Source organism: Lipotes vexillifer, unplaced genomic scaffold (assembly GCF_000442215.2).
Source record: "Lipotes vexillifer unplaced genomic scaffold, Lipotes_vexillifer_v1.1 scaffold944, whole genome shotgun sequence".
Lineage (NCBI taxonomy): Eukaryota > Metazoa > Chordata > Mammalia > Artiodactyla > Lipotidae > Lipotes > Lipotes vexillifer.
In genome coordinates, this window is record NW_006785040.1 from 803,147 (window position 1) to 822,897 (window position 19,751).

Here is a 19,751-nt window from a genome sequence, read left to right on the forward strand (position 1 = left end):
CTGGGGCTGAGCCGCGGGCATCAGGGGCGGGGGAGGAACAGAGAGGTGGTGGTGCTGGTGCTGGTGCGGGTGCGGGTGCGGGTGCGGCGGCGGCGGCGGCGGCGGCGGCGGCGGCTGGTGCTGCGAGGGTGGCTGGAGCGGGGGCGGGAGCGGGGGCTGCTGCTGGGGCTGCGGGGGAGGGGGGCAGAGGGGGTGCAGGGGCCCCTTCCAAGCCAACAAGAGAGAAGCAACAGTTTATCATGTATGTACTGCTCGTGTTCCAATTCAGCCATTTCCTTAAAAACCCCAACACCAGAAAGAAGCTTCAAGTGGCACTAAAATTTCATTTTAGATTTGTTGATGAAGCTGATACTATCTTAAATGCAGTGATAAGCCAAAAGCTACTACCCTGCATTTTATATTTGCCTTAAATCCTTTAGATCTTGAAATTCCAGGAATCTATCCTAAGGAAATAACTAAGGATGTGAACAAACACAACCTCAAGGATGTTTCCTGCAGCACTGTTTCCAATACCCAAGGACTGAAACCAATAAACACGTGCCAGAAATAGTGACAGCCGTAAAATGTCAACTCGTGCAGTGTTTTCAAATGCCGTGGTGAAAGAGAACTCATCACCATGAGAAGATGGTAATAACATGTTAACTGGGAAAAGAAAGCATCACGATGAGGATGCAAGCACTAAAGAGACTGAAAGACATGTGCACCCAAATATTAGTGGTAACTGTCTCTAGATGGCGGGATGACTTCATTTCCTTTTCAAATTCCTATCTATACTTATTTCTGCAATGCAGTGATTATATATATTACATTATATTGTATTATGTATATATATTTATACACACACACATTTGTATATATTTTGGTTGTGCAGGGCAGCTTATGGGATCTTAGTTCCCCGACCAGGGGTTGAACCCGCACCCTCAGCAGTGAAATCACAGAGTCCTAATCACTGGACCTCCAGGAAATTCCCAAATTATGTATTTTTAATAAAAAGAAAAAAACATTTTATCCTACTGTAACATCTTATATAATAACCATTTTCCTCTTCTTACTTTAGGTACATATTCCATGTGTTTCTAAATAATCGGTTCAAGCTCATCATCATTACATACCTTAACAGGAAACTTAAGACACAAGAAAAAACATACTGGGTAAGAGAGGTATCAGACTCAAGGCAGCTGATGAAACATAAAACACCAGCAGAGGGCACTCAAATCTCTCAAATAATGAGGGAGCAGCAACCCTTTTTTTCCCCCACTACATATTGCAGGAACATAATTTGACAAAGAACCTTATTTCCTGTTAACCTTTTAAGAATCTTGCAATGATAAGCAAAGGTATTACCAAAACATGCCCTAATTTCATTAGCAATGTATACTATATCCTTTACAAAATCTTACTACTGAATTTTTTCATTTCCCAAAAAATGACAATCACTTTCTCCATTTCTCCTATGATTAAGGAGATAAGCAATATTTTTAAGGAAGTTGTCTTTAATAAAGAGCACATTTAAGTTGAATACCCTCGTTCTTTAAATAATCTCCACATCTTGGCAGACTAGAATAAAAATGTGAAAGGTTTTAACTCGAATTCTGAAACACAAAACCAGCCCCTGATGCCTACCTGAAGATTAGGCTGTGTGTGGGCAGGCAAGAAGGGCTGTCCTGGGCCAGGCAGGAAGGGCTGTCGAGGAGGGATGAACGGCCGTGCTGCTGCGGACCCTGGCTGGCTGAAGTGCAGAATCCCCACAGGCCCTGGTGGCTGGAGGGCTGGCCTCACGGGCCTCTCTCTGGGGAACACAGGCTGCTGTCCTTGCTGATTAAACGCTGGTCCAGGCTGGGTGAATGGTAAGGGGCTGGGAGTGGGCACAGGGTGACCACTGCTAAGAAGCGTGGGAGGAGGTGGCGGGGGAGGGGGACTTCGCTGTTCCAGAAAGAGATGGCTCGGGAACCTTGGTTCACCTGAAACGGAAGGGCGTTGCAACGTTACTGCCCTCTGGTCACACAGAACACACACTTCACAGAAATCAGTTTTATGTACTGTCTTACTATGGACGAAAATTACAAGAGGTAGCTGGGTGTGAATGTCTGAAAAGAATTCTACATTTTGCCTCTTATTTCTAGATTGCTTCATTAGTCATTTTCTATAGATGATTTCCTCCTTTGTATGAGATTTTCACATTTCAGATACCAATAATGTCCAATTTTAGCATCTGAAATGACAGGTAGAAGGGCTATGGGACAAAAATCTGACACTCTTATTAACAAAATCTCCTACTGGGAGCTAAATACCGTTTAAAACATAAGCATGTTCAGGCACGTCGCCCCACGCAGCTTTGCTCTGTTACTCTGCGCCATCCTTTACCTCCTAAGAAGAAAGGGTCTCGCTCCTGGGGAGGCGGCGGGGCCCTCCACTGGTCTTGAAGAGGAAGCCGCGGGGGCTGGCTGAAGCTGTTGGGAACAGGTCCAGGTGTGTGCTGTGGGAACTCTGGAGGGCCCTGAAGCACAGCAGGAAAACAGGGTGGAAGGCAGGAAAATAAATGGTAGTTTTCAGAAAGGTGTACATGTTTTAAGTTTTCCTCTGCAAACGTCAAGAACTTATCTCCTGAAGCCGCCACCCCTGTATATACACACACACACACACACACACACATATATATATAACCTCATGTTACAAAATAGGTGATTCTGGCATAGCGAAACAGTCAAATGTCAAAATGCAGCATCTAAAAATTAACTCAATGTTTTAACAGCACCACAAAACCAAAAGAATATTATTTTTAAGCTTACTGAAATCCATGCAATTACTGAGCTTCCTGCCCATTAATCCAAGAGACTAAATGTCTACTTTCAGTGTTCCTGACACTCTTCTCAAAGACGCTATTCTTTGCTACCTTTTTCACACAACCATAAGCCACAGCTATGAAGCTGCTTTATTTCAACAGAAGAAAAAGAAACTGAATGTGTACCATAACAAAAATCAGCAATCTCTGACGAAACAGGAAAATGTGAAATGTTTAAGAAACCACATTACTACAAAAGAAATAATAAAGTCAGATTCCACTGGCTAAAAATTCTGAACTCTTAAAACAGATTACCATTTTTCAATAACTGCAGGTTACCAGTAGAACTCTACAAAGACAAATTACTTCACTTTTTAGCCAATATTTTATAACTTTAAATGGAGTATAATCTATAATTTTTGAATCACTACATTGTACACCTGAAACTAATACTGTAAATCAACTATACCTCAATTTTGAAAAATTACTTCATTTTTCAGTTGGCCTTTCAAGCATTTATGGAGATTCTTTTAAAACACCACATTTACTTAAGAAAGCCTCACTTTTTTTCACTTCTTTATCCAGAAATTCATTGATTATACATATACTGCATCATCAAAATAATATTCATTTAATAACACCTCATTCTCTGAAGTATTTCTCAACTTTCAAAAACCACACTTCTTTCTCATAAACTTAAAATTCTAATGACTTTTCTGTCATTTTATTACGAATTAGCTGTTCTTTCTAAATGTGACATCATATTATAACACTGAAAATGCTTCTGCAAATTACATTTGCCTTCCTTCTCTCTTTAAAGGTCTGCTCTATCCACAGTGTTGTAAGAATAATGCAAAATGAACACAATAAACACCACAAACCCATATGACCACTGGCTATATCACATTAACGAAATTAGATTTACACACAAATATTACATCTTCATAAAAACACATGGTACTGAAACATATGGATCAGAAAGTTGCAAAGCTTAAATTCTTGTAGTCTGTGTCTTATCACTTTAGGTGAAATCAAGGGTATTCTCACCTCACCAGTGTTTCACATCTGACATTAGGGAACATCACTTCTCACTCTAGATAAAGGCATCAATTAAGATACAACTGAAGCAAACAACATCAGAGAAATGTTGGATTTATACCTGAGAATACATACTGTATACACTCACACTAAACCAAAAGCTTTTTACCCCTAACAAATGTATATATTTTATCGCAATGTTTATTTGAGACTTTACTAATATGATGCTTTGATATGGATATTCTTCAATATTTACTATTTTTTACTATAGTAATAATACGCTAGAAAAACACATTTCTAATAGCATCGGCTATCCGACATTGGTACTGATTACATCTGCACTAGGTGTTTCAATGGACTTGCCTTCTGTCTTTCACTGCCGCGTTATTTCCTCGTTTTAAAACTACTCTTATTTTTATGCGAAGCTGATGAAATACGTGGTGTGCATTTGCATGGATATTTTGCCAGGTAACTTAAAAAGAACATTTATTAATGAAGTATTTCTTTATAAAATATAGCATTAGTATCCTGTGTATAGTTTTACAGGCCTTTTCCCTCATGTATACACGTATTTCAAAACTTTCTGGATGGTAACAAACTAGCAATCAAGGTTCAGTCATTTTGTTGTTGCTGTTGGCTGTGCCACGTGGGATCTTAGTTCCCTGACCAGGGATCAAACCCGTGCCCCTGCAGTGGAAGCGTGGATTCTCAACCACTGGACTGCCAGGATAGTCCCCAGTCTTTTTTTTTTTTTAATGTTTAAACCATTTTTCTTGGAGTGGCCCAGAAAATAAAATTTAAAATTGTCTGCCCTCTGGCTTGTGGCAAGGTTTGACTGGTCACGCTGCCTCCAATCCATGCAATTTGACTACATAAATTAGCAGCGTTCACCTAAGTAAAACCCGGTTTCAGCTATACAGCTTGTTTCCTTAAACTAATTTGATGTATACCTGACTGTCCCTCTTCTGGAGGGGGGAACACCAAGAAGGAGTTTCAAATAGATAAATACAGAAGGGACAGATAAGATTCATTAATATCACCACAGCCTAAAACAAGCTATGGGATGTAAAAGGTAAAAGAAATCACTGAAATTTAAAATCTTTTAAAAATGAAATATATGTATTTTTCATGAGGCTTTAGCTTACAAATAGTAAAATATTAACACCTATTTTTCTTCTGTTTTTGAAGACAGAAAACATTTTCAGACCTTAAAGTGTATTAAGAAACGATAGCTCTCTTCAAATACTTGAGCTGCGATCACTTACAAGCAGGTGTATGTTAGCCTGCATCAGGTCACTAGGGCAGGGTTTGCCTGGATTCAGGTTTGGTGGGGTAGTTCCCAGCCAGGGAGCGAACGGCACCACGAAGCCTCAGAAAAGCCCCTTGGGCATCGAACTGCCCCACAGCAGGGGGACTGCTGCACCAGGAAAGGACCTCAGGCCCGTCCGTGTTCTGAGAATCAGGCTGCAAGCTGAAAGACCGAGTTGTGAACCTGGGCCAGCGCTGGAGCTACCAGCAACCTGCAGGTCCGTCTGCTGAGCTGGGCACGGGGTGGCATCAGGACGGCGCCAGGCAGGACAGGGAGACCTGGGGGATGATGGCTTGGTGAAATGCAGGGGCTGGGACTCAGTGGGTGCTTACTTGGCGTAGTCACCTGGATTCAGTGTCAATTCTCTTGCTTCTCTGGCTGGTCTGACAGCCCTGGGGGAGCTTGGTGAGAGACTCGGGACCCGCATAAGAACCCAGGCCGAAGCCTGAACCAAGGCTCAGGTCCGGGCACCATCAACCAGACCGGGAGATAATCCTTTCTACTCACAAGGATTCTCAGCCTGTGTGTGTGCAAGCCCATGCTCCTGACACACTTCCACCGTACAGCGGATAACGACGGCAGAAACTGGCACATAATTCACACAAGTAACCTTGTGAAGCCAGCGTGAGCATCTGCTTCACAGTAAGAAATAATGAGAACCCAGGCGTGACGGCAGCAGCTTCCCCCACCTGTGGCTCACACACTGCCCGCCAGGCCCTGTGCAGAGCGCCTGACCACCTGAGCTCATGAACGCACAGCACAGTGACATCGGGGGGGTGGGTGGGGGGGTGTCCTACTTCACAGCCAAGGAAATCGAAACTTAGGACATTAAATAATGTGTCCAAGGTGACACCATTCTATTTTTTTAATCACAGATTTCAATACCCAAGAAAAACAAGTTAAAATGAGGTAGGGGAAATTTCATCCCACATGGTATAAATCTTGTCAAAATGACTAAATTTGGTTGGGCTTCCCTGGTGGCGCAGTGGTTGAGAGTCCGCCTGCCGACGCAGGGGACGCGGGTTCATGCCCCGGTCCGGGAAGATTCCACATGCCGCGGAAGCGGCTGGGCCCGTGAGCCATGGCCGCTGAGCCTGCACGTCCGGAGCCTGTGCTCCGCAACGGGAGAGGCCACAACAGTAAGAGGCCCGCGTACCGCAAAAAAAAAAAAGAAAAGACTAAATTTGGGGATTTTAAAAAACATACTTTCCCCTGACTTAGATATGAAAATGATCGTCTAGAACATGAATTCTGGAAACCATCACATCCCATACAAACTTCCATGTACTACTGATTTCTTCAGGAAATGTTCACTCTATACTTCTGTTTCAGCCAAAACGTGAGCCCTCTCATAAGCCCTCATTATACAAACTTCATTTTCTCCCGTCCCTCCTTCACTCTCTCACCTACCCGTCCGTCCTGCAGCCACACTGTTTCAGGAGACCCTGCATGCACGTGGGCCCCAGCGCCCCGCTTCTCTACGGAATGCTGAGTACTGCTGGGTGATACCCTCCGTACGCTGAATCAGACTCACTCTAAGTTTCTATTTACTCTTTTTTAAAATATTTATTTATTTATTTATTTATTTTTGGCTGTGTTGGGTCTTCGTTGCTGCACGCTGGCTTTCTCTGGGGGCTACGCTCTTCGTTGCGCTGCACGGGCTTCTCATCGTGGTGGCTTCTCCTGTTGCAGAGCAGAGGCTCTAGGCTCGCAGGCTTCAGCAGTTGTGGCACACGGGCCCTAGAGCGCAGGCTCACTAGTTGTGGCACACAGGCTTAGCTGCTCCGCGGCATGTGGGATCTTCCCGGACCAGGGCTCGAACCCATGTCCCCTGCACTGGCAGGCAGATTCTTAACCACTGCGCCACCAGGGAAGCCGAGTTTCTATTTACTCTTAATGGGCCCAGCAAGGTCCCTCACAGTTTCCCCTCCTCCTGGTCAGCCCTCCCACTTCCCCGGACATTCTCCCTTCTCTGAGCATCTTCTAGTCCCTCAGCCTCCTGACCTGCCCTCTCTCACCCTCCTACCAGGTAAGATGCTTCCTACCCACCCCCCGTCAGGTGTCCCCCTCCCCTCCCTTCCGCCCGCCCCCCCGGGGGCCAACAGTGCTCTCTGCGTTCTCGCTTCCTTTCTGTCCCCTCCACTTTCATTCACCTACAACTACAGAGAATTTTCTGGCATGAATCATGTGTTTGTTGCTAATTTTTAGCAGCAGTCTATTTGTTAAAAATTTTACTTTTCATTCTATTCCTGCATTTGGTCAGAGTTTTCACTTAAAAGATAGGAACAGTATGCTGAATTATAACAGCAACTGAAATACAATACTCATTTGTTGACTAGCTTTCAATCTGAACTACAGTCAGCATACTTCAGGACTCATAAACTCATTAGCTGTATCAGTCACCACTATGCTAACAAGCTGACAAAAAAGGACAGACACGGGGAGAAAGGAGGACGGGAAGAGCAAAACGCATTTTCTGAGAAAGAGCCCTTCAGTACTGTGTTGTATGAATAGCTAGAAAGCAGCATCACTCGCTGTGGGAACTTTCACTAACTTACAAAGGTTTCGCCGATCCCCATAAGGGGTAAAGCAAATCTTAACCTCTGTTGTTCAGAACCACTGTGATCACAGGCCTCAGTCCAGCACTGCTCCTGCACCCCAGCTCGGCCCACTTCCGCTTCCGTCTGGTGTGGGTCACTGCAGGACACATGGGGTTTTTTGCACAGTGTTGACATCGGCACTGCCAATACCTAGAAGGCAGGACTCAGCCCCATAAGAATGACTCCAGAACTGCTCCTTCACTCAGCTTCATGGAAGCCAGGGGGTGACAGACTCTCTTTGTCTTACTTCCCTGATTCTGCCCACAATTGGAGGAAGCCTGGAAAAGCTTCCTGACCTTTCTGTCTTGACTAATAAACACAGCTTTCTTCATTATTTAACGTGTGAAGCCCCGATATTTATTACCACTTTTCTTAGCAGGCTCGCATCATGCTGGGAAAGTACTGGGTTTCTTCTGAAATCCGTAGTTATTTGTCAATTCCATGAGTGCACTGTAGTGCCTGCCACAAGCCTCGCCCTCTGCTAATGAAGCTCTGACCGGCACTGGTCACATGGCTGCTGCAACAGGGCTCTTTATAACCTTCTTTTCCTCCTTCCATTAGACAGTTAATTTCAAGTCCTCCCAAAGATAGGTTTTCTCATTACAGATAAGGCAAAATATAAGTGGAAAAGTAGACTGGCTTCCCTCCACCGTAAGTAGGAAGTCTGCTAAATTTTGATTTTTACCTTGCCACAGGCTGAGATCAGGGAAAGTATTCGCCCCTTAGCCCCTTCATCCTTTTCTAAAAGGAAGTAGGGGGCTTCCCTGGTGGCACAGTGGTTAGGAATTCACCTGCCAATGCAGGGGACACGGGTTCAAGCTCTGGTCCAGGAATATCCCACATGCCGCGGAGCAACTAAGCCCGTGCGCCGCAACTACTGGGCCTGCGCTCTAGAGCCTGCAAGCCACAACTATGGAGCCCACGAGCCACAACTACTGAGCTCGCACGCCTAGAACCCATGCTCCGCAACAAGAGAAGCCACCGCAACAAGAAGTCCATGCACCGCAACGAAGAGTAGCTCCCGCTCACTACAACTAGAGAAAGCCCGTGCACAGCAACAAAGATCCAACACAGCCAAAAATAAATTAATTAACTTTTTTAAAAAGTTAAAAAAAAAAAGTCACTGAGTTACAAGAATAAACTCAAAGAGGGACTGATAATCTCAAGCTGCCTGAGAACTAGGTACATTACTTCTTGGGTCTCTAAGCACTTTCAGATTTCCTGGGAGATTATATTGAATATTCCTAACTTCTAAAGACATTTTTTGGTATTAAACTGAAAATACACTGGGATCATAAATCTTGCCCCCTCTGGAATTTTAATATTATGATCTTCATCTCTTCCCCAAACCTTCTTCCCTTTTACTAATCATCCACGTGCTAACTGCACATACACAGGCATTCAAGTGTTAGCAATACAGAACAAAGCCCCGGAATTCTTTCTCCATCAGTAATATTTAACTAGAACTTTATTCTTACTTCCAAATGACCCTCTATTATATAATATATAGTATATTATACTGATATAATTATATTATAATATAGTTACAATTAATAAATATATCAGCTTCTGACAATTAACGTGTTTCCTTGTAAGGTGAAAGACAAATCAGCACAGATCTCCTTCCTGTGCTCTCATTCTGAGTTCAAACCGGAAAGCCTTCACAGAACAGGTATTACCAAATCCTAGTAATTTTACCTCCTAAATCTCCCTCAAGTCCACCCCCGCCTCTCTCTACCCTTCACTCACAGAGCCATGAGGGCCGAGACCACGACTGTTTCATTCACCAGTGCACTTCCACGCTCGGCACACAGCTGGGCACAAAGACACCCATAACACGTAAGGCATGGATGAACTGCCTGACTCCAAGGCGAGGGGAGCCAGGCCCCACATCTAATGGAGAACACCACAGCACGCCCAGCAACCGGCTGCCCAGGAAGCACACGGTCAGGGAGCGGCTGAAAGCCCCAGGAAGCAAGCAGAGGAGGGTGGACTGTGCTGCCCAGGGCGCCGGCAACCAGCCCCGAGGCCACGAGCCAAGCGGACTCGGAGCACAGACAGGGCAGCAGCACCAGGGAGCAGGCAAGACCGACAGAGCCGGACTCTGCAACCTAATGACTGTAGGAGGGAATTTGCTGCAACTTGTCCTGTAATGACGTAATATAATTAGAGAGGGAAGGAGACATGAACCTGGAGATTCTTGTCCTCACCCTATGACCACGTCCCTAATTGTAGAGAAGAGGGCTGTTCCCTGAAGAATGAAACTGAAGTGGATAGTGGGTAGGGTATACTTCCAGCACTGCTGTTAAGGAACACAGCCCAGGCCAGTGTCCCCACCTTGCCTGTAGATCCAACTGAAGAACCATGCACCTGTGGCATGCATGAAGCCAATACGGCCTCATGACCAAGCTCCTGGAAGACGGCGTGTGAGCAGAAGAGATGTGGGCTGGTTCCAGGCCGGGTCACTGAAAGACAACCTCCCGTGAATAATCTTCCCTCTTTCCCCACCTGCCAGAGGGTGGAGAGAGAGGCCCCTGAGGGCCAGAGGAAGATGCCCAGAGGGTGATGTGAGCGAGAAATAGGCATCCCGGTGGCGCTGTGAAGTCAGTCCACTCTGGCTGATACTCCCACGCTGGACGCTCTGGGGCCACTGCCGAGCACCACATGCCCCAGGTGCTGCAAATGCCGTCCTTCGCCAAGGACTGCCTGACATGGCCACGCACTCTGCCCTCTGCCCCAGGATGGACAACTTACGCCCCAAAGCCCTACCCTCTGGGGATCAGGCCAGGGCTGGGGACTTCCACCTGAAACCGCACCTTACCCTGGGGGCTCCGCCTCCTCCCTATCCTGCATCCCCTGTGCCCTTACCTAGTCCTGGGCACCCCAAATGCCCCTCCCGGGCCCTGCTACTGCCCACCTAAGGCTCAACCCACACTGCTGCTGCTGCTGCTGCCAGTTCTGCAGAGAGCTCCTCTGCTATCTCCCTCAATCCTGCCAACAGCCCTACGAGGGAGCTATTGTGCTCACAGAAATCTTTTGAGCACTTAAATCACCTGCACAAAGCACAAGGTTAGAAAGCACAGGTCACCTATGGCCAAAGCAGGGAACACGGACCCACCATGCTATCTATTGCTTGCTGCGGAACAGCAAAGGGCAGGGACTTACTTTCACATCCCCTTATCTGTCTCAGTGTCTTACAATCACATATGTATATGTAATTGCGTGAGAGTGTGTGCGCTTTAGAGTTAAGAAAACCAGTTAAATACTAAATCCAGTCAAGTCAGACAGCCATGGACATTCCACGGCTGGCCTGAATGGCTAATACAAATTAGCAGTTCTTATCTGATCAACCTGAGAGACTGATAAAGGAGGGAGGACCAGAGATGCTATCTACAGCTTAGAAAGAAATAGCTGACTCAAGCTGAGTAAACAAGGAAATTTCTGGCTTTGGAAGTTGGCTCAATAGAATAAGAATGGAAAAAGAGGGGTTTTGTGGGCTTAACCTTGAAACTAAGTGACACTAGCAAGGTGTGGGAACCTGGGACAACCAGGTGGAAGGCAGCGGGTGCCAGCTAAGATCACAGCAGCTAACCCGCAGGCCCCCAAGAAGGTGAAAGCCACCCTGAGGTGTACAAATGAGGGAGGCCGACACTGGCAAAGAGACAGCTTTAATGATAAACGCAGCGTATCCAACAAGGAAGAAGCCCATTTCCAAGAGGGCAAATGCCTACGGAGGAGGATTAGAAAGAAGAGGGCAGATAATACAAGATATTATTCCGAAAGAAAGACAATGGCTGATACATGAAATAAACCACAGTGACAATGGCTACTTCTCTGGCGATGTCAGGCCATACCGGACACTAGGGAGAAACCATCTGGGAAGATAAGCGGGCCCCTAGTTGCCTCCATTTGCCTCAATGGATAACAGAACTTGAGAGTCTTGAATATGTAAACTGAAAAATTTTCCACTTTAAGGTCCTAGAAACTGCTTGCTGACTGCTATCAGTACTGGCTTTATGAAATAAACATTTAACAAATAGGAGGTATCATTAAGCTCACAGTACCATTTTTCCTCATTGTCTTCTGTTTTGTTTGGAACACAGATGTCACTTTCTTTTTCTCGATTTACACAACTTAAGTTCTGACCACAAGTTTTAGCCACATGGAAAAGACTTCCCATTGCTTACCTAGCATAAATTCTCACTTCTTCCTTAGTAACGGAAGGACAACACTGTGCCCAGCTAGAAGACCACCGACCCCAGCCGGGGACAAGGCGAGCTGGCACAGCTGGACAGGGGCTCCGGGAAGGCTCACTAGGGGCTGCCTGACCCTCCTCCTCTTTCAGCCTGAAACTTGGGTAGGGGAAAAAAACGGATCTCTGGTAACAGCACAGAACTGCTATACCCACCCAGAAGAACTTTCTTTTTTATGCAAAAAATATGACACTCAGTTTGTTAACTCACTGTTAACTGAGTTTTCCGTTACCTGCAGCCTCATTCACATCCTGACTGATAAACCAAGAAACCAAGTTTCTTTCATAAATACAGTGCCACGAATCAGGCAGAACCAGTAACTTCTCCTTTAAGGGATGAAGAAACTCAGGTTTGTTAAACCATTATCCAAAGTTACACTGACTTGCGGTTTGTAAATGCTCTTTCTCCCCTCGCGCACTGCTTCCGCTGCGGCCAACCTGTCCTCAGGTAATGCTGAATTAAATGGTCGTTCCTGAGTCTGGCGTTCACTACCTAAATTCTCTTGATGCGATCATTCATGTAATAGCATCTGCCATTTCACAAGTAGAAAGGATAATAAATGACCAACTCTCTCTAGAAAATGAAGAATTATTTTAATACTGTTAGTGAGCTGTAAATACCTCACTTAACAGAACTTTTAGGACTACCGTAATTCTGCCTTTTGAAAGAAAAAGCTAGAATAATCCTTTCAAATAACTGCTGTTTTGCTTTTCTTTATATCCCTTTAAAAGTCCAAGGTAAGAAATTATCATTCTCCCACATATAATTCTTACACAAATTGTACTTTCTTTTTTGCATCTCTTGTTAATTATGTGATGTTATCTATGTTAATCCTATTCAGGAAGAACTGATAACTTCAGTTACAAAAAAAGAAAGATGAAAACTTTGCATAAATTGCTTAGCACAAAGTTAATCGTATAATGCAAAGAATAAAGAGGCTCTAACAGCTATTATGTGACTTATCAGCTTCCCTGAAAGGGTCAGTTGGTATATTTTAATAAGACTAATTGAATACCTTAACAATGTCATTGAAACTTCATGAATCTTTCAATAAATAACAGCCTCCGCTACAACATGTTTTCATTTATTAATCTCACTTAAAATGCAAAGAACTATATAAGAAACCAATAGACACTTGAGAATGCCTCTCAGTTAATTCTGATTAAATGACGGGTTAAGTGCAGAGAATCAAGACCACTAGTGACCCCCGACGTAATTAGAATTATAGCCCCGTTGTCACAATGTTAATCCTCTTATTTCAGTATTTTCCATAGATTTTTTTCTTTCAGGTCATGCCTTGTTGAAATACCTACATTCATTTTCCTAGAAGGTACTCGTGTGTTTGCAGATGCATTCTTAACATTCTGAAGCACCATATACCCAGCAGCAAGTGCTAGGTTTCACACCGGAGGTGGTGTGGGGGAGAGGAGGACACCACATGAACTTAAATATGCTATAGGGTATTAAGGTTACTGGTTCAAGCGGTGAAGCTAGAGCAGGCACTGCAAGTGGTAACACTGTTACTTTACTACAAAATACTGTTTCTGATGAACCTACTGAAGACTGTTTACATTTTTTCATAAATCAAACAACCTTTTAACCCTATACCGCACCCCCCCCACTCCCCTCCGGAAACAAGCTCACCCAACGTCAGGCCCTACCGTGGTAAACTTCTCCACCTCGACACTCCTGACGGCCACAATCTTACAGAGTTATGATGCATCTTACCAGATCCAATTATTTTTACCCAGTTTACTGAGGTGCATTTTAATATTCAGAGAGAAAGGGAGAAGGTTCAGCACAATTAAGAGACTCAGGTCGCCTTGCTTCAAATCCTACCTCCTGCACCCAGCTATGTGAACTTGAGCGATTTCATCTTTCCAAGACTCAAAGTTTCCCTATCTGTAAAGTGGAGAAAATGGTACCTTCATGAGGTTGTTGGAACACAAGCTTTGAGCAAAATCTGGAATATTGTAATCACTCAATAATGTTCTTCATTTCCCACTGGTCGTCAATAGTATATGCTCTACGAAGATGGTATTTCCTCATTCAATAAAGGACTAAGAAAGCAAAGCAGCGGTATCAGCTCTATTGACTGAAAGCACACAGTCTGTCTCGAAATTCTCATCTCAATATACCTACCGTATGACCCACAATCCCCACCTCCCAACTATTCATTGACAACTATGACCAGAAAAAATTCCAATGTCCAAATGGTGACTGGGCAGACACACTGGGCTACATGTGCACAATGGAATAATGCTGGTCAATAAGAAAGGACAAACCACTGGCAGGGGCGACAAAAGGGATGATCGAGCCTCAAATACACTGTGCTGGGAGCAAGAGGCCAGGCTCGAAATGAAGCGTGCCATGTGGTTACATCTATGCACCACAATTTGAGGAGCAGAAAGCAGATCACTGGTTGCCAGGGGCTGGGGTGGGGAAAGGGGCTGCCTACAAAGGGGCAGCACGAGGAAGTCTTTTGGGGAGATGGAACTGTTCTCTACCTTAATTGTAGTGATTACACAACTGTATGTATTTGTTAAAAATCAGAGTGTACATCAAAAGGACAAAATTTTTAAAGTTTAAAAAAATTCAAATCTTTTGGAAGAAGTGCTTTCAGGTGCTTTAAAATAAAATAGGGCCACTTGCAAAGTTTAAACAGAACTATGGATCTTCAAGGACTCCTGGAAAAATAAACATTAAAAAAAAAATTGGTGTGCTTTGCAGGACAAATCAGTAAAAACAGGACAGAGATTTTCTTGGCATGGAAGGAGTTCTAAGACTTTGAAACTTTGTGTTATTGTCAACATTTCATTGGCTGAGTTATTAAATTACAGATGGGCAAGTCATACTCAAAGTTCAAGTCTACTATACAATGAATGGCACTATGTATCTGGGAGGATTTATGAAAGGTATTCAATTCAATGTAACAGTTTTACTTAGCCAAAAATGAAACAAAATAGTGCATCGGGCTTCCCTGGTGGTGCAGTGGTTGAGAATCTGCCTGCTAATGCAGGGGACACGGGTTCGAGCCCTGGTCTGGGAAGATCCCACATGCCGCAGGGCAACTAGGCCCATGAGCCACAACTACTGAGCCTGCGCGTCTGGAGCCTGCACTCCGCAACAAGGGAGGCCACGATAGTGAGAGGCCCGTGCACCGCGATGAAGAGTGGCCCCCGCTTGCCACAACTAGAGAAAGCCCTTGCACAGAAACGAAGACCCAACACAGCCAAAAATTAAATAAATAAACAAATATGGGGTTTAAAGAGAAAAGAATATTATTAAAAAAAAAAAATAGTGCATCACACTTTTACGATGCAGTTTTTACACTGTGACTTAATGGCTGGACTTTATGATCTCAATGAGTATTCCCTGGCCTTCGAGTTATTGGTGTGGATGCCCACCACCCTCTCTCCACCCAACGCACACAACACTTGCTGACAGGACAGCAAGTCAACAGGGCACTGAATTTTATAACCACCATATTTAATAGCTGTTACCACAGTGCTTAGCTGCTCCTGTTACTGCTGCAGATGGGAATGCACTGATGTGATTAAATCTGATGGTATGATAATGTATGGTAATCATGATTAATCAGAAACCCACTAGCAAATGGAGGATGTTGGGTATTATGTCACCTGCATTTTAAAACGCATTCTCTTGCTGCAAGCCTGACAATGTTTGACAGGGGGAAGGACCTCCTCCCCCATTCACCTGCTACTACTCAGAGATCTGGTAAGAGACAATGCCCATCATTTCTTACCCATCTTAAGTGCTAATAATTACAAGGCATTGCAGGCAAGTTGTAAAAACAAGGGTTCAAAAGAAAGACTTCTTTTTCCTAGACGGAATAAAGTCTGGACTCACATCTGCAAGGGCTATAATCAGAGAGAAATGTAATTTGATGCAGCAGTCGCATCAAACATGATTTGCATGAAATGCCATATAAAATACATCCAGGAAGTGTCAATCACCACCACCTGATACCATGTATCCGCGTTACATGGAAACACAGTGCAGTCAGACCTACCTGTGAGGTGCTATAACTACACAGTAAACACAAATGGAAATCTCATTTATCGGGTCTACCAGTAAGGTAATCACTAAAGAGACTAATTTAAACTTGGTATGGTAGTCTTTTTTAAACATAATATTTAGTCTTCATTTAAACAAAGATCACTAGGAAATTACTCAGTAGCCAAACTACTCAGTATTTAACTGGCTACCCCGAAATAGCAGCATTTACCAGAAACACCAATGCAAAATGAATGACTAAATAGGTTTTAAAATAGCCTAGGTCGGGCTTCCCTGGTGGCGCAGTGGTTGAGAGTCCGCCTGCCGATGCAGGGGACACGGGTTCGTGCCCCGGTCTGGGAAGATCCCACGTGCCGCGGAGCGGCTGGGCCCGTGAGCCATGGCCACTGAGCCTGTGCGTCCGGAGCCCGTGCTCTGCAACGGGAGAGACCACGACACTGAGAGGCCCGCATATCGCAAAGGAAAAAAAAAAAAAAAAAATATGTGCATTAAGCCAAACATCCTCAATGATAATGATCTGACTACCCGTGGAGTATCCTACCATTCCACCCAACCGGGTCTGGTCTTCTGACCCCAAACCACCAGAACTATGCCAAGATAAACCAAACCGTTATTTCTACAATTATTCTATGAAATGTCAGCCCAGTCTTAGTCATTTGGTGAAAATTCTCCTGGAAAAAAAAAAAAAAAAAAAAAAAGCCTAGGTCAAGAATCCACAATGTGAGTTACTTGAAATTTATCTGTATGCTTACCTGACACTGAAAACACTTTTAAAAATATTATTAATCAACACTTCAGTGTTTCTTTTTCAAGTGGACAAAGTTTAAAAACAACAAACATCTCTTTGAGGACAAATACATAACTGGATAGCCATACTTAAGGATAAGGAAAGGACTTAAAACTTTAATGACAAAAACATCAGGAATAGCCTTTGTGGAAAGAGAGATCTATTAAACTAATATGTCAACAAAGAACATGGAACTGAAAACAGAATTCAAATAGACACAAAAACAGAAGCTGACTTGCAGAAAGGTAAACTAGTCTCCCCATCCTCGCTCCCGTGCAAAAACAAAAGAAAAACGAGGGCTTCCCTGGTGGCACAGTGGTTAAGAATCCACCTGCCAATGCAGGCGACGTGGGTTCTATCCCTGGTCCGGGAAGATCCCATATGCCACGGAGCAGCTAAGCCCGTGCGCCACAACTACCGAGCCCACGTGCCACAACTACTGAAGCCCGTGCGCCTAGAGCCCGTGCTCCACAAGAGAAGCTGCCACAATGAGAAGCCCGCGCGCCACAACAAAGAGCAGCCCCCGCTTGCCGCAACTAGAGAAAGCCCGTGCGAAGCAAGACCCAATTCAGCCAAAAAATGAAGAAATAAATTTATTTTTTAAAAAAGCAAACACACACACACACACACACACACACACACACACACACGACAAAACCACAACTGTCCTGTGAAATCACACTAAAAGGTCATGGCATGAACAAAAATGCTTCAGGAGTGGACTGCGGGAAAGTAGGCGGCTAGATGGCAGGATAGGGCAGAAGAGAAGGAGCTGAAATGGAGGAAGGACGAACAGTCACTCGATGGCCCCCTGATCTCCTGAGGCACGTGCTTCCTTCCTGTGCCAATCTGCTCTTGTAAGTAGTCGCTATTTCTAAGGTACATTTTACATTCAGCAGATTAATATTCTGATATGAAAATAAGTATGAAAAAGATTCATTCTCTGATATGCTTGCTATCAACTGAGACATACTTACGATTCCAAAAAAGATTCATAACTCTGATATGAAAAATTAAAATAGTCCTGGGAATAAAAGCTTAAGTGAGAAGAAAGCACTAACGGCTCTATCTGTGACTAAAATTAAATACGTGAATCTAACTTTTAGAAACCTAAATTACAAAGCACTTCACTAAATTCCATAAACAAAGGAAGAAGGGGGAAAAAAAAATCCCATCTGGATGCAAAGACTAACATGACAAAAGAAGGGCTGGCAGTGAGCTTAAAAGCTTAAGCAGTATTTTCTAAAATGATCAAAAATAAGGAATCCTTTTCTTATGATACTCATTACTTTGACATTCAAACTTTTGTTTCAGAAACTGTTTATTCAATTCTGTAAATAAAATTCATTAACGGGAAATAAAAATATTAGTATTGCTACATTAAGCGTAGCCTAGAATACCATATTTTGGTCTAAGATTGTGATTTTTAAAAATAACTAAATAATTCTATAAAAAAATTGTGTTTCATATTAGGTTGTCTAGAGTCCTCTGTGATTGTTTAATTAAAAAACTGGATGTGTTATCACTTAGTACAATTTCTAGGCATACTAGTTCTCAAGTTTTCACAAAATTGTCAAACAAACTGGACCATTAACAAAATTTACCAGTGTTGGGGAAGAGAAGGAATATCTTAGCATTAATACCAACTGTATCCTAATCCCATTAAAACTGGGAAATCTAGTGGTACTTCTGTCTACTGCCTGCCCTTTTCACTCTTTAGTCAAACCGGGTAGAGCTGAATTCTTGTATAGTTAAATGTGGATAATGTAATTCTATTGTGCAAATTCATTTATGTATTCTTGAAAACAACAAGAAGTAAAAAATTAAAGTATACACCCCTTCTCTACACTATTAATTTTATGTAGGTTCCTAATAAACAGCAAGATAACTCAACATTAAATCCCTGTATACACTTATTCAACAACTATTTATCTGGACTTCTGTGCACAAGGCCTGGAGTCAGGTCGTCTCCACAAGACACAGGATGCCTGGGACTCTGTACAGACATGAATCGGGGCCTTACATCAATACAAGTATGAAGCTGTCAACAAGAGCATGACCTACTCTAGGAGCAACGGGAATTCATTAAGGGGGCTTAGGCTGGGGAAAGACAAGATCAAAATCAACTTTGCTTTGCTCAATACATTTCTGTAATCCAAATCTTTTTGTGTGCCAAGGAAGTACACTGATTCAAACAGACCTATGATGAAACTGAAGTTAGGTTTCCTAACATGTTTTACCAACGTGTGTGTGTGTGCGTGCTCGCATGCACATGTGCGTGCGTGTACAGTCATTTTACAAAGCAAAATTCAGTTTAACAAATAATGACTGAAGTCCCCTATGGAAAAGTACCAAGAAACAGCCTGCAGGGCACACTGCCATCCGTAAGAAATTGCCAAGGGGCTTTGTTAAGCCACAACAGTACTGTCTTCAGGAGGAAAGTTAGGCTTCATTGACCTATGCTTATACGTTTTATAGTTTAAGGACTAGCTCTGTGCAGAGCATTCTGCATAGGAGAAACTCACTAAATGGTCACAAAACTATACCTACATTGATAAAAATCCAAGTATAATCTATTAGCAGAAAAGGAAAAAAATAATTTTACTCAGAAAAGATATATGCACCCCAATGTTCACAGCAGCAGGATTTACAATTGCCAAGACGTGAAAGCAACCTAAGTGTCCCTCAACAGATGAATGGGTAAAGAAGATGTGGTACATATATACAATGGACTATTACTCAGCCATTAAAAGAATGAAATTTTGCCATCTGCAGCAACATGGATGGACTTGGAAAGCACTATGCTAAGTGAAATAAGTCAGACAAAGACAAATATTGTACGATATCACTTTTACGTGGAATCTAAAAAATACAACAAACTAGTGAATATAACCAAAAAGAAGCAGGACTCACAGATATGGAGACCAAGCCAGCGGTTAAGGGC

General features: G+C 43.5%; 1 protein-coding gene across 1 annotated transcript in view; it reads right to left on the reverse strand.

Moving 5' to 3' along the window:
* The window catches only part of RBM33 (RNA binding motif protein 33), a 113,418-nt gene that overhangs the window by 33,304 nt on the left and 60,363 nt on the right, over positions 1 to 19,751 (reverse strand). The window contains exons 10-12 of the mRNA XM_007457182.1: positions 2,365 to 2,497; positions 1,624 to 1,988; positions 84 to 204 (exon numbers count right to left, since the gene is read on the reverse strand). Of these exons, the coding sequence (XP_007457244.1) occupies positions 84 to 204; positions 1,624 to 1,988; positions 2,365 to 2,497 (619 nt within the window). The remainder of the gene's footprint in view (positions 1 to 83; positions 205 to 1,623; positions 1,989 to 2,364; positions 2,498 to 19,751) is intronic.